The sequence below is a fragment of the Galeopterus variegatus genome, unplaced genomic scaffold (genome assembly GCF_000696425.1).
Source record: "Galeopterus variegatus unplaced genomic scaffold, G_variegatus-3.0.2 Scaffold864, whole genome shotgun sequence".
NCBI lineage: Eukaryota > Metazoa > Chordata > Mammalia > Dermoptera > Cynocephalidae > Galeopterus > Galeopterus variegatus.
Genome location: NW_007726975.1, coordinates 215,400 through 228,777, shown reverse-complemented (window position 1 = coordinate 228,777; position 13,378 = coordinate 215,400). Strand labels below are relative to the sequence as shown.

Genomic DNA, 13,378 nt, shown 5'->3' with positions numbered 1-13,378 from the left:
CCTCACTGGTCTATTTCTTTATTATTTATTTATTCATTTAATTTTAACTTCTCAATGTACATTGTAGTTGATTTTTATGACCCTTTACCCGTTCCTCCTTCCCCCCTCCCCCCCCACACCATATCTGTTCACTTGTCTTAACAAGTTCAAGGAATTGTTGTGATTGTTGTGTCTTCTTCCCCCTGCCACCCTTTATTTGTTTTGATTACATTGTTTTAAATTCAGAGTTGTTAAATATAACTTACTCTACTAAGGCACACATAAGCAGGCTGATGAAGAGTCAAGAGTTTTGAGGTCTTGACTTTTTAGCATGTTATTTGCAATAAGGGTGAGATCCTCTGAGATATTTTAACAAGAAACTTCGTTGTAGGTGTAAAAAATATCATTATCATGACAAAAAGTGCAGACAGAAAGAAAGCGTAAGCGCTGCCAATGGTGATAATTCCAGTTACCAGGTGAAAGCAATGTAAATGGATACAATCTAAGAATGTAATTTTTTTCCAACAGAAGGCAATCGGAAGAACTACTGAACCATCCTGTCATCTGCTGGGAGCTGACATGAAGTAACGATTTTAAACAGAGTATATATTTATGACATATAAATCAATTAGACAATAATTCTATATCATTTTTCAATGTTTAATTGTCTCTAATTTCTCTCACATCAAGCTTTTATCCAAAGCAATATTTTAACAGTATAGAGTTCTGTTGTTTCTGACAAACAATAAAATTACTAACATAGGTAACCAAACAGTAGATAAAAGGAAGTTTTTCTTTATAGAAGTATTAGACCCAATAATGAAAGAAAATAGCATAGAATTAGAATATAATTTTGGAACTTTTGAGGGATCTGAGCATTGATCATTAACTGCTAACATCATTAAAAGAAAGACAATTGGGGCCGGCCCCGTGGCTCACTCGGGAGAGTGCGGTGCTGGGAGCGCTGCGGCCGTGGGTTTGGATCCTATATAGGGATGGCCGGTGCATTCACTGGCTGAGCGTGGTGCGGACCACACAATGCCAAGGGTTGCGATCCCCTTACTGGTCAGAAGAAAAAAAAAAAAAAATTGGACAATATGTGCCTCCTAATGGAGGAACACACTACCAACTATAAACCATCTTAAAAAGAAAAACACACAGTATGATCAAGCTGCTAGTCTTCATTCTACCAATTTAAAAAAATAAACAGGATGGAAGAACCTGCTAAATTACAATCAGTAATGCAGTGAGCAAAATCTAGACTGTGAAAACTACAAGACAATCAACCCAGTTTTTCCTACAAATAAACTGCAAGGGAAAAGAAAACTGCAAGGAGAGAAAAAAAAGACAGAGAGATGAGGATGAGGGTAAGGGCCCTGTGAATTCTATTATGATCGGAGATAATTAGAAATATAAACAATAGGCTGAATATTTTATGATATTATAAGGAGGTATTGATAATTTTTAGGTGTGATATTTGTACTCTAGTTTTTAACAAGTACTTACTTTTAGAAATGCATGCTAAAACCCTTATAATTCTATAGTGTCTGGAACTGCCTTCTTAACCCAGTTGTAATAGAGTAGGTGGGAGTATGGATAAAATCAGTTTGCCCAGGGGTTGATTATTGGTGAGGCTGGATGATGGGTTTATGGGGGTTTCATTATAATATTCTCTTTAATTCTAATTTTGAAATTCCCCATATGTATTAGTTTGCTAAGGTTGCCATAATAAACTCCCACACACTGAATGGCTTAAACAACAGAAATTTATTTCCGCACTGTCCTGGAGGCTGGAGTCCAAGATCAAGGTGTCAGCTGATTTTTTTCCTGAGGTTTCTCTACTGTGCCTGCAGATGGCAACCTTCCTGCTGTGTCCCTACATGATTTTTTCTTTGTGTTTCCTTATCCCTGGTGTCTCTTTGTGTGTCCAAATTTCATCTTCTTACAAGGACACTGGTCAGATTGAATTAGGGCCCACCCTAATGACTCCATTTTAACTTAATTACTTCTTTAAAGGTCCTATCTTCAAATACAGTCACATTCTGAGGTACTGGAGTTAGGGTTTCAACACACAAATTTGAGAGGGACAGAATTCAGTCTATAACACCATAATAAAAAATTTAAAGATAAAACATAAAGTATAATATTTAAAAAAATAGAATACGTAAAATCTGTAACTTCAAAAACTGAATTTAAGGGGCCGGCCCGTGGCTCACTCGGTAGAGTGCGGTGCTAATAACACCAAGGCCCCGGGTTCGGATCCCACTTAGGGATGGCTGGTTCGCTCACTGGCTGAGCGTGGTGCTGACAACACCAAGTCAAGGGTTAAGATCCCCTTACCGGTCATCTTTTAAAAAAAAAAAACTGAATTTAAAAAGAGGTATGAATTGTTTCTCAGGCTACATCTTCACATAAACTTGTTTCCTATTGTCACGTTTCAATATTGACATAGGCCTCATCACTCAATGTGTATCCCTAGGAGATATGTTGTATTTCATTTTTCCTGTAGTGCCTTTCTGAATCAATCTTAGAGACTAAAGTTCAGCATAAGGGAAACAAAGTTTTATTGTGAGTAGCTAGCTCTATCTAGGCACTATGTATTTTTTAAAGGAAATATTCATCTAACAAATATCTCTCACTTTCAAAATTATGGACAATCTGGGAAATTAATATGAGATAGGTGATAGCATAATTAGGAAAGCTTGTTATTGATTAACTTTCCTCACCCAGTGTCCCATGTATTCACTTCTACCTCAGTGAAGGTTGCAATACTTGATTTTCCTGTCCTATGCAACAAGATTTATATAAAATCATAGATAAAATACTAGCTAGACTTTACATCAATCTGGAGAGATAACATATTAGTAAAAAGTATTAGATTCAAAAAAAGGTCCTGACAGTCTAAAAGAATAGGGCCTAATAAGATGATAAAATCTAATAGGGATAAACATATGATTCTACTCTAGGATCCAAAAATACTTACTGGAAAAATTGAGTAAAGAGAGGTATGGCTTTACAAGAACACATATTAAAATTTTTGTTTAAACCTTTGATTGGTAATGAAAACACTGTGGGTCAATAATGTGCTTACTGAGAGCTAATATATTATTAAGCTGCACCAATAGGATTACAACAACTCAGAAGAAAGATGTTGATCCCATTTCAGTCGAGGATCTTCAGGTTTCACCTGGAATATTTTGTTTCTAGGCAAAACACTTTAAAGTAAAATGTTAGAATGGTGAATATATTTAATACCATGTCAAGCAAAGAATAGAAGTTGGAATGTTAGGATAACACAAGAGTGAAGAGAGACATAAGCTTGTCTTCAAACATCTGGAGGGCTGTCACTTGGAAAGTTTTTAGGCCTATCTTTCATGGCCCCAAGGGGGAAGAATTAAATTGGCCTGGCTAATTTCTCATCCGTCAGGAAATATTATTACCTCAGAGAGGCCGTCTCTGGCCTCTAGACTGTGAGCTCCAAGCCAGTGGCTTCTTCTCTGTTGGGCACCAACCCATTTCAAATTGTCAAATTGTTAGACCTGTGTCTTTGTCTATTCAGGTTACCGTAACAAAATACCATAAACTTGGTAGCTTATAAACAACAGAAATTTACTTCTCACAGTTCTGGGAGCTGGGAAGTCCGAGATCAAGGCAGTGGTGGATTCAGAGCCTGGTAAGGGCCCACTTATTGGCTCTTATCACCTCACTGTAACTTCACATGGCAAAAGGGGTGAGGGATCTATCTTGGGCTTATTTTATAAGGGCACTACTCTGCTTTCACAGTTTAATCATCTCCCAAGGATCCCACCTCTCAATACTATCATCTTAGGGGTTAGAATTTCAATATATGAATTTTGGAGTGACACAAACATTCAGACCATAGCATGCTACTAGATTGTAAGTTCCCAGAGAGGACAGACCATGTTTAATTTGTTAGTCCTAGAACACGCATGCCTAGCACAGTTGAATAAATGAAAAAAGACATGAGAAATAGATTTGGATTTAATATGTGTTGTGCAGAGATTCATGGGTTAGCTCAAGAGGTAGCAATTTTCCATCAATGGGAGGCCCTCTCTGAGACTTAAAATGGCAGGGAGGCAAAGGAGACTAAAGATGACTGGACTAAATGATTTTTAGCCTTGTTGTCAACTGAGGACCTATGATTTGAATTCTGCTGAGAAATGTCATGCTCATTATACCACAGATTTCATCTTTGCTCATAAGTTCAATTCTGATCCATTCTGGAAAAGTTTAGCAATAAATTTCTATGTAATTGCTTCTGTTCAAACCCAAATTTCATTTGATGTTTCTCCCCATTTTTTCTTTCTCCTTCTTTCCCTACTCTCCAAAGTTGATGAACAATATTTCCATTTTATTGTAAGGATGCATAAAGCTTCAGAAAACACAGTGGCAGACAGCGAGGTGAGGTCAGACTGAGAGATGAGAAAAAGATTTCTGAGATTCTTAGCATCAATTGTGCCCAAAGTAAATGCAGATTTGATAAATAACACAAAATCATTACCTCTCCATTTCCCTTTTTGCTGACTCAATTTTTATGAGGGCCCAATTTTCCATAGAAAATACATCAGATTTACAGAAAATACAAAGATTGCATCTTTTATTCATAAGGCAAAAACATCTTTCCAAATACTTCTCATTAAAATTGTGCACCCTGTAATACTGGCTTTCAGAGTGTTAGTCAAGCATTACATAACATTGGTTATTAATGAGCAAAGGCCTTGAACTGAAGGCGCATCTCTTCAGAAGCTAGTGAGACTATCAATTTTGACTTTGGTTACTTGATTTAGTTTGATAATGAAGTCTGAGGATAAAGTTGTAAGATATGTGGACAATACATGTGCTTGCTACCCTTTTTCCATCCTTTGCCTTCCTTCTAGGGGAATATTGTGAAAGTATCCGTTAGTCCAAAATCAGCTCATATACAATTGTGGAGTTAGGAAAACAATATGTTATTAATCAGTAATAATAAAAATATAACTTTATTACATCCACTGAGAAGGTTTTGAAAAAGTCAGGTACAGAGTTCAGCTCATTAGGAGGCTGAATGTTGCAATAAGTGTCCAACAAGGGAACAGACTGCATCATGAAATAATTACCTATGGAAGTAGATTAACCACCTGTCAGAGACATCATTAGAAGAAGGGACAGGGCACTGATAAACTCTAATCCAGCCTTTAGTTACTAAAGAGTCTATGGTCAAAATAAAGAAAATAGCAGTAATAAGTTAGATACATGTCCACTGAAGGAAAAACTACAAATAGTCTGTCATTGACTAACTGGAGATAAAAGAGAAGATCGATCTGGGCAGATGCTGCATTAAAGAAACTGGAATATTATTAATATTATTCAATAGACTGATTATTCAACCAGAAGTGTGTTGCCTGTTATCATGACCAAAATTATTTTTAACTGTAGGAACTCAGTTTTCAATGTTGGTGTATTCACACAATGGAAATGAAAAATAAAAAACAAACTTGATACATGCAGTCATACAAATATGTGTCAAAAACTTTATGCTAAGCAAAAGAAGCAAGTCAAAAGAATACGTACTGTCTAATTTAATTTACATTCATTTCAAAAGTGGGCAAAAGTAACCTGATAAAAACCAGAAGATGGGTGTGGGGACGTCACAGAGGACGAGTGAAAAGGGGCACAAGGTAACTTGCTGGGGTGATGAAGTGTCTGTGTCTTGTTTATACACCCCAGTAGTCCTGCAGGTGTAGGCAATTGTCAAAGATCATTGACTGAACACTTAAGACCAGTATGGTTTTTGTATATAAATTAAAAAAAAAAAAAAAAAAAAAAAGAAAAAGAAAAAGTCAGGTAGATAAGATAGGGATCGGGAATTACATAAGTGAGGGGAGGGCTGGCAAGTGGTACCCTAGAGCTGAGAGCACTGCTGTTGGGAGGGCTCCCACACACCAGGCAAAGGAGCTCAGAGAGCCTCCCCCCCAGCAGGACTGTGCATGACTCTTGTAAGTGTGGGCTGGATGGAGATAATTTATCTGACCTTCAATTTAATGCCTACCTCTTTCTGAGGACTTCATTTCTTATGATAAGGATGAAGAAGACATGGAAGGGATTACAGAGACGATATGAGCAGAATGGGAAGTTACACAATTTTCAAGTGCTTAATGTTTTCCTTTCGTACTGCATCATGTTAGCATTTAAAGACCAGGGAATAGAGGATTGATTTATACCTCACTATGTTTATATTTATGTTTATGTTTATATTTATACCTTCCTATGTTTTCTACAGCTTTAAGCAAATCCTGCCAAATAATGTACTCATTCCTATGTTCAGTATAACTTCAAACATGGCTCTTAAAAATAAAAAGATACATGAAAAGGTATTCCTGTCCTAAGAAAAGCAGTGCTTCTCAAACTTTAATGTGCATACAAATTACCTGGAGATCTTGTGAAAATGCAGATGTTAATTCAGTAGTTCTCAGATGAGGCCTGAGTTTCTGCATTTCTAACAAGATCCAGATGATGCTGATGCTGCTGGTCCACAGACGACACTCTGAGTAGGTTTTAGACCATGACACAAAAATCCAGCTTTGCTGGGAAATATGTCCCCTCAACCTCATCCTCCCTGTAATTTTTTCCCCTGAGTTCTTCACTCTTCCCTCTGTCTCACTCATCGCAAAAAAATTTTAGGTCCAAACAGGGGGTTACAAAAGAAAAGAAATTATTTTAAAATTACAACTTCAAGCAGAGCAATAGTAAGATCTGAAGTTATCTCAAGGGTAGAGACATTTTTTGATATGCATGAATTACACATACTTCATGCAAATCACAAAACAAATGCACAAGAGCCTCTCTATTTATCTCCATAAATGAAGTCCTATGTCTGTGTAACTTAAAAGAAGTTTATTTAATTAATGCACAGCACACCATCTCATTGTTCGAGTATCTCTGGAGATTGAGGTAATCTGAATGTCAAATTGTTCAGATAACTGAATTTTATCTTTTCAAGTTCTCAAACACATTTATTTTAGTGACTTTTAATTGAAATACTTTTGGAATTAACATACTGAAGAATTTATAGATATACAAGACAAAGCTTAACATAGCTACAATCACCCACGGCCAATAATTATTATTCTATGGCATGATATAACAATGCTATAAGAGCTACTAAGGTCTATGTGGGACTATCTGCTCCTACAGAGGAATCTCAGAGTGTCCTCTGAGGGTTTCTCAATCCATTTGGATCAAACTTCTGTTTCCTCCCTCCTTGGTCAGCTGCTAATTCACGCTGCTCTCATTTCTTCCCTTACAATTCCTAATCTACTGCTTTATTCTTCATATGATATTCTGGGAAAGATTCTGAAACCTGTCCCCTTCTCACTTCTCGAATGTTTTTTAATTAATTAATTAATTAATTAAATTAAAAAGATGACCAGTAAGAGGATCTTAACCCTTGACTGGGTGTTGTCAGTACCACGCTCTCGCAAGTGAGCCACGGGCCAGCCCTCACTTCTCTAAGGTTTTGAAAGCAGGAGCTCTCTTTTGGGGCTTTGGGTTACTGGTTGCCTGAATCAGTGCAATCATTTTATTGTAAGGAAATCACATGAGTTGATCCCTTTTTAAATATCTCTCACCATGACTACTGAATACTCACTGATCCCGGTGTCCTTACAGTACTGGACCAAGTACTGTCCCATGACTTTCAGTAGATGATTATACTCTTGGACGTTGAGAAATTGCTGTTTATTATGGGATGGTTCCATGATCTCCAAGGGTATATTAACAACTCCAACCACACCTGCACCAAGTCTAAGGAAATAAATGCATATACAAATTTTGTAAAATTTGGCCAAGCAAAAACAAAAATCAAATAAATCCTGGTCATTTGAAATTAAGTTTTTTGAAAATAAGTGCATTTGTTTGAGCTGGACCATATCCGAGTTTAACAAGTTAACTTACAGTTGTATTTTGTCATCACAAATCTATGGTGATCCCAGGTGCATTTGATCCCATAATCCAAAATCACTTTCGCACATCATTACTGTATTAATAGACTCTCTATCCAAATTAATAGACAGGGGAGTCAGGCGAGTGGGAAGGAGAGGCCTTTTAGCATTAAACACCAGTAATGATGCTTGGCTACAATAAACTGGCATGATTCTCTTAATGAGCCACTTCCTTTGTCCTCATTTCATCTGTCAGGTTGGGTTTCTCCCCATCACTGCAGAGGTCTACAGGATGCTCAATGAGTTTCCCTCAAGGGAACGTAAGGGTTGAGTTATCCCAGAGGATAATAGGTATCTGATGTTAACCTGATGGATAAACTCAATTTTTTTTCACGTTCTTAGGGGCACATAATGTACACACCTGGGATATTCTGCTTGGTGATGCAACCCATATCAGGAAAGAGCATCCAGTTGTCTAGTGCTGCAGGGCTCCCCACTGTCCTCGGCATGGCACACAGATCAAGCCTTTCCAATTTGGGGCCTCTGCCTGCCATGTTTTTCACCACTTTTCTCTTCCACCCTGTCTTCTCTCCACTATTCATTCTGTATGTCTAAATTGGGGCATCACTTCTTCTGGGGAGCCTGACTTGACTTCTCTCAGTTTGATTTACTGCCTTTTCTAAATGTTCTTTTTACACCTGCTGTTCACCTCTAACACAATATTCATTTATTCATTCATTCAAACTCAGCACCTGGCCCTGTTCCAGGAACTGGAAATACAGTGATAAACAAGAAATACAAGGTCTCTAGTTATAAAGTTTCTCTTCCACGGAAAGGTGAAGGCATGACACCAATAAACAGAAAAATGTACAAGATCATTTCAGATGGTGATAAGTGTTATGAGAAAAATTAAGTAGGTGCTGTAATATGAAGGTGGAGAAGGGAGACAGCAGGAGTCAATGTTAATTAGACAGTCAAGGAAGACCTGCCTATGGAAGGGACTTCAATGCTCATGACTAAATGGTATGCTAGGGCCAGCAATAAGAAGACCTGAGGACAGAAGGTTCAAGGCAGGGGAATGGCAAGTGCCAAGGCCTTAAGGCAGGAACAAGCTTAGGAGGTCTAAGGAGCAGGAAATGCAGAAACGGTGAGGTATGGGTATTGGTTGGGGTCCCAGAGCCAGGCAGAGGCCAGATCACCAGAAGATAGCAGTGAGCAGTTCCATTCTAAATGACTGGAGGTATAAGCAAGAGAGCCAACTACTTTAGGTTTTAGTAGATCATTCTTACTGTTTTCATACAATACAAAAAAGTGTTCATTTATATGCTTGTTCCTTACTGGACTATATATTCCTTGCAAAGGGTAGTATGTCTTGACCGTTTTGTCTGCAGAGCTCAGTACAGTACCTGGAATGTGATACTGCAATATGAGTGCTGGCTGAATGAACAATGAATGGATTGCTAATTCGTTGAGAGTGAGAAAGCAAGATGACAAATGCTCCCCTGACCCATTCTACTGGTCAGGTTATCTTGTCTGGTTCTGTCCTTCTCTAAGGTATCTCTTCAGGACTCTACATAATTGACAAAAGCAGCCAGCAGAGTTTCAGATCACTAGGAAAGCACCAGCATGCATTACTCTGGAATCCAAATAGGCTGGAGAGTTTTATTAATATAATCTCATGTGCGTAACTGGCAAAACTTCATACATGGGTGGGCTGTACATGTTAAGAGGGTTGCTTTACAAGACTGGATTTTTCTTTTCTTTCCCTTCTAAAATTTCTTTAATAGGTTTTTGTTATTTTTATCAAGTTTTGATTGTTTGTTTGTTTGTTTTGCATGGCTACCCAGTATAGAAACCAAACATTGGACCTTGGTATTACCAGCACCACACTCTAACCAACTGAGTAACTGGCCAGACCTTTTTTGGAGGGGGTGGGGGGATAGAGTGGCTTGTGTTATTTTTAAACTGGTAAAACATTAAAAATTTAACCCAAATACATGGCACAAAGAATGGTGAAACATTAACTTGTTCAAAACATGCATTAAAAAATGTTCCTAAAGTGTGCTTTTTCTTTAGCGCATGCACACAGCTTCATCGATATTATAAATTTGGCAGATTAATGCCTGCACATGGACAGGAAGAGTGAACAGAGAATGTGACACCTGCTCTCATTACGATTAATCACTCATTTCACTCCACAGAACCTTACTGCAGCCTTCCTCTTCCTGCTTATGCATCTGAAAATGAAAACATACTTACAAGGACTTCAGTTTCAACTGTGGGCCCACTTTCTCATGCATTTTGATCAAACGGTTATTACTATAAATGAACATTCCAGCTTGGCTTTGGTTTTCTATGTTCACTCCAAAGAATAAGGAGAGTGTTCTTGCTTTTTTAAATTCTCTAGAGTTATATTTAGAAAAGTTTAAAAAGAAGTTTTTATTCAATAAAAGTACACACTTTACAAAACTGCTAGTAATTAAACTCAGAAGGTAAACATCAAAGGAATATATGTATAAAATATCCAGATATTTTGCAAAACCTAGTGGGTACACTCATTATCTCCATACAGCCAAGTATTCTGCATAAACATGATGCCAAAAATTTTAGCAGTAAAACACAAGCATTCATTGATTCAAAAACAAGTCTGCCAATTTAAATTTACAAGAACTAGAAAATGCCAAAAGACTTCTGAAATGTTAACTTGTCTAATGTGTACATTGCAGCACTTTTGAAAAATGATGATTTGGCTATTTTAAATTTTCAGTATTTCTTTTTTTTTTTTTTCCTCCTTTTTGTCTTTTTTACTGACTGGTAATGGGATCGCAACCCTTGGTGTCGCGCCCGTACCGGGGACTGGCAACGGGATCGCAACCCTTGGTGTTGTGCCCGCACTGCGCTCAGCCAGTGAGCGGGAACCGGTCTCCACATGGGATCCGAACCCTCGGCAGGAGCGCCACCGTGCTCCCAAGTGGCGCACTCTCCAGTGCGCCACCGGGCCGGCCCAAATATTCGGTATTTCTAACACTGGATGTGATTTCTAACTTTCAGCATGTTCTCAAGTCTCTAAATATTCTACATAGATTGGAATGTGCCAAAAGATATTCTTTAGCTTTCTCTCTAACATTTTCCAAAATCAAAAGCAAATAAAAATGAAATAAAACAAGTTTATAAGGGCAACAGATATGAGCTCCCCTTTCTGACTCTGCCCTTCTATACTATGTTCCGTGTGAGTTTTCTTTTAAAAGTATAAAAACAGAAATTCAGAAATAGCAGAATATGGTAGAAACAACTATAGTAACAGGGGGTTGCTGGGAGCTATGAAAAGTGCCTGGATTTAAGCAGCAGATCTGACTTCAAATTCAAGCTCGTCTTTGTAATAACCATGTGACTACGGATGAGCCGAATTAAACTTTCTGTCTCATCTGAAAAATGGGAATAATAGCTACCTAGACATTTGGAAATGAGAACTAAATGAGAACCTAGCCACCAGTCATGAGAACTAAAAGAGATAATGGTAAATATAAAACTGGAACACATAACTGGCACATAACAAATGTTCTTTTTCTTTCCCAACAAAGAATGGCACCAAATAGACTTTTTCCTCTGCACTCACCCTGTAGTTTACCTCTCTCCATAAATATGAACTTTTCTTTTCACATTAATGACCATGTGCTATTACAGACATGATAGACTTATTGGGCTGATTAGACACATCTACCATTAAAAGACAATGATAAAGTTCTATCGAACCTTTCTAGGTGAATATAATACACAAAGCACATCAGACTTTCTGAGGAAGTTATCTGACATGGGTTGATATATTACATATTTATTAAATGCACATAGATCTGAGGTTAAACATATATGGATCAAACCTTTTTTCAAAAATCTGTACTCAATAATGAGATCCTAAGTCTTCAATAGAAAAGAGTACTGACTTTGTAAAAGACCCCAAAACGGGGTATTACAGATGATGGCATAATCACTCTGAGATATCAGGTGGCATACTGATTGTCTTCAACATTTTTAGAAAACAGTATTTTGCTATAAAAACAAGCTCACATGGCAACTGGCATTAATTATTAAGATATAGGTTGGTCACTTTTTATACATTTCACTGTGATTGGAAGAAAGTCATCAACAAGGTTTTTCTTTCTGAAAACTTTAGAGAGGCTTCTTCTTTCCAATTATAATTTCTATGACATTTATTAAAATTATTCTGATAAAAGCAAAAGTAACATTTCAAATTTATTTGTTTCGATAAATGCATAATTAACATTTAAAATTTAAGTTCTGAGGAAAGTTATGGTTATATAACAGTGCATAGTTCACCAAAAATAACGTCAAAAACTAATAAAAATAATAGTTTCTCAAAGACAGAGCCGTTTTCAGAGTCTGACCTCACTTGAGCAGCCGTGATTATTTTTAGTTTAATTTTTTTAGCACCTTAGATGGGGAGCAAGTCAATCTTACACATATAAAAATTTGCTTTTGTTAACATAGCCTTGCTATTTTTATCTTAACTATGTATAAATGACACATTTACTTCAAACACTATTTCCCATCTTAAATTTTAAGCTAAAGGAGGAAACTGGGACCAACCCTCCAGAGCTGAAGTGACAACACCAAGGCAAAGTGAAGTCATCAGCTGATCCCCTGGACGGTTCACTTCCTCATCCAAACTATAGTAACAGGAGGTAACCTTCATCCAGCCCAAACAATCAAATGCAGAACTAGTTTTTCACTTTTTTCCAGAAGTTTTAACATTATGCAGACATATATGTGTACATGCAAATATATACTTAAAAAATATTTTGCATTGCTTATCTTGTTTGGGGGACCTTGACCGTACTGGGATTAGTATTATAAAATGTCACAAGCTGAAAAAGAGAAATTGTCACAATGACTACCAAATCTTTCTACTGAGAAGTCAGAATTTGCTTTAACATAAAGCAGAGGATTCTGCAAACAGAAATTCTTATGTCTTACCTCCGTTTCTCTGTAAGATTCTTATGTTTTGCTTCTACATCTTTCAAAGCTTTCTGTAGTACATCCTGAAGAAGTACATTTGGTTGGGAGAGAACATAACACCATTGAATTAAAGAACGTCATGTTGATATTATCCTATTATCCAAATGTTTCAAGGGTACTAATAATAGGTCACACTGACTACTGCAATTTTACCATGGTAGATACTCAATAAACACTTGATAATTCATTAAGTTCCAATAGATAAGATGATAAACCAAATCCCAGCCCACTGCTCTTTTTCACACATATTCAGATGTCCTCTCTGCCTTTTAGACAAAGAACTGTTACTCCCTATGATGGCACAATGGCTTTGATGCAAATTACATGAAAAATTGGGCAAGTTAATCAATGTACCTAGGCTCTGGCTTTTGTCTGTGAGAACAGGAAATGCTCAATTACGTGATCACTAAAGCTTCTTTCAGGGG

General features: G+C 37.2%; 1 protein-coding gene across 1 annotated transcript in view; it reads right to left on the bottom strand.

Annotated features, from left to right (window-relative positions):
* The window catches only part of MORC1 (MORC family CW-type zinc finger 1), a 179,151-nt gene that overhangs the window by 91,051 nt on the left and 74,722 nt on the right, over positions 1–13,378 (bottom strand). The window contains 3 exon segments of the mRNA XM_008573016.1: positions 7,628–7,782; positions 10,179–10,322; positions 12,912–12,976. Coding sequence (XP_008571238.1) covers positions 7,628–7,782; positions 10,179–10,322; positions 12,912–12,976 — 364 coding nt within the window.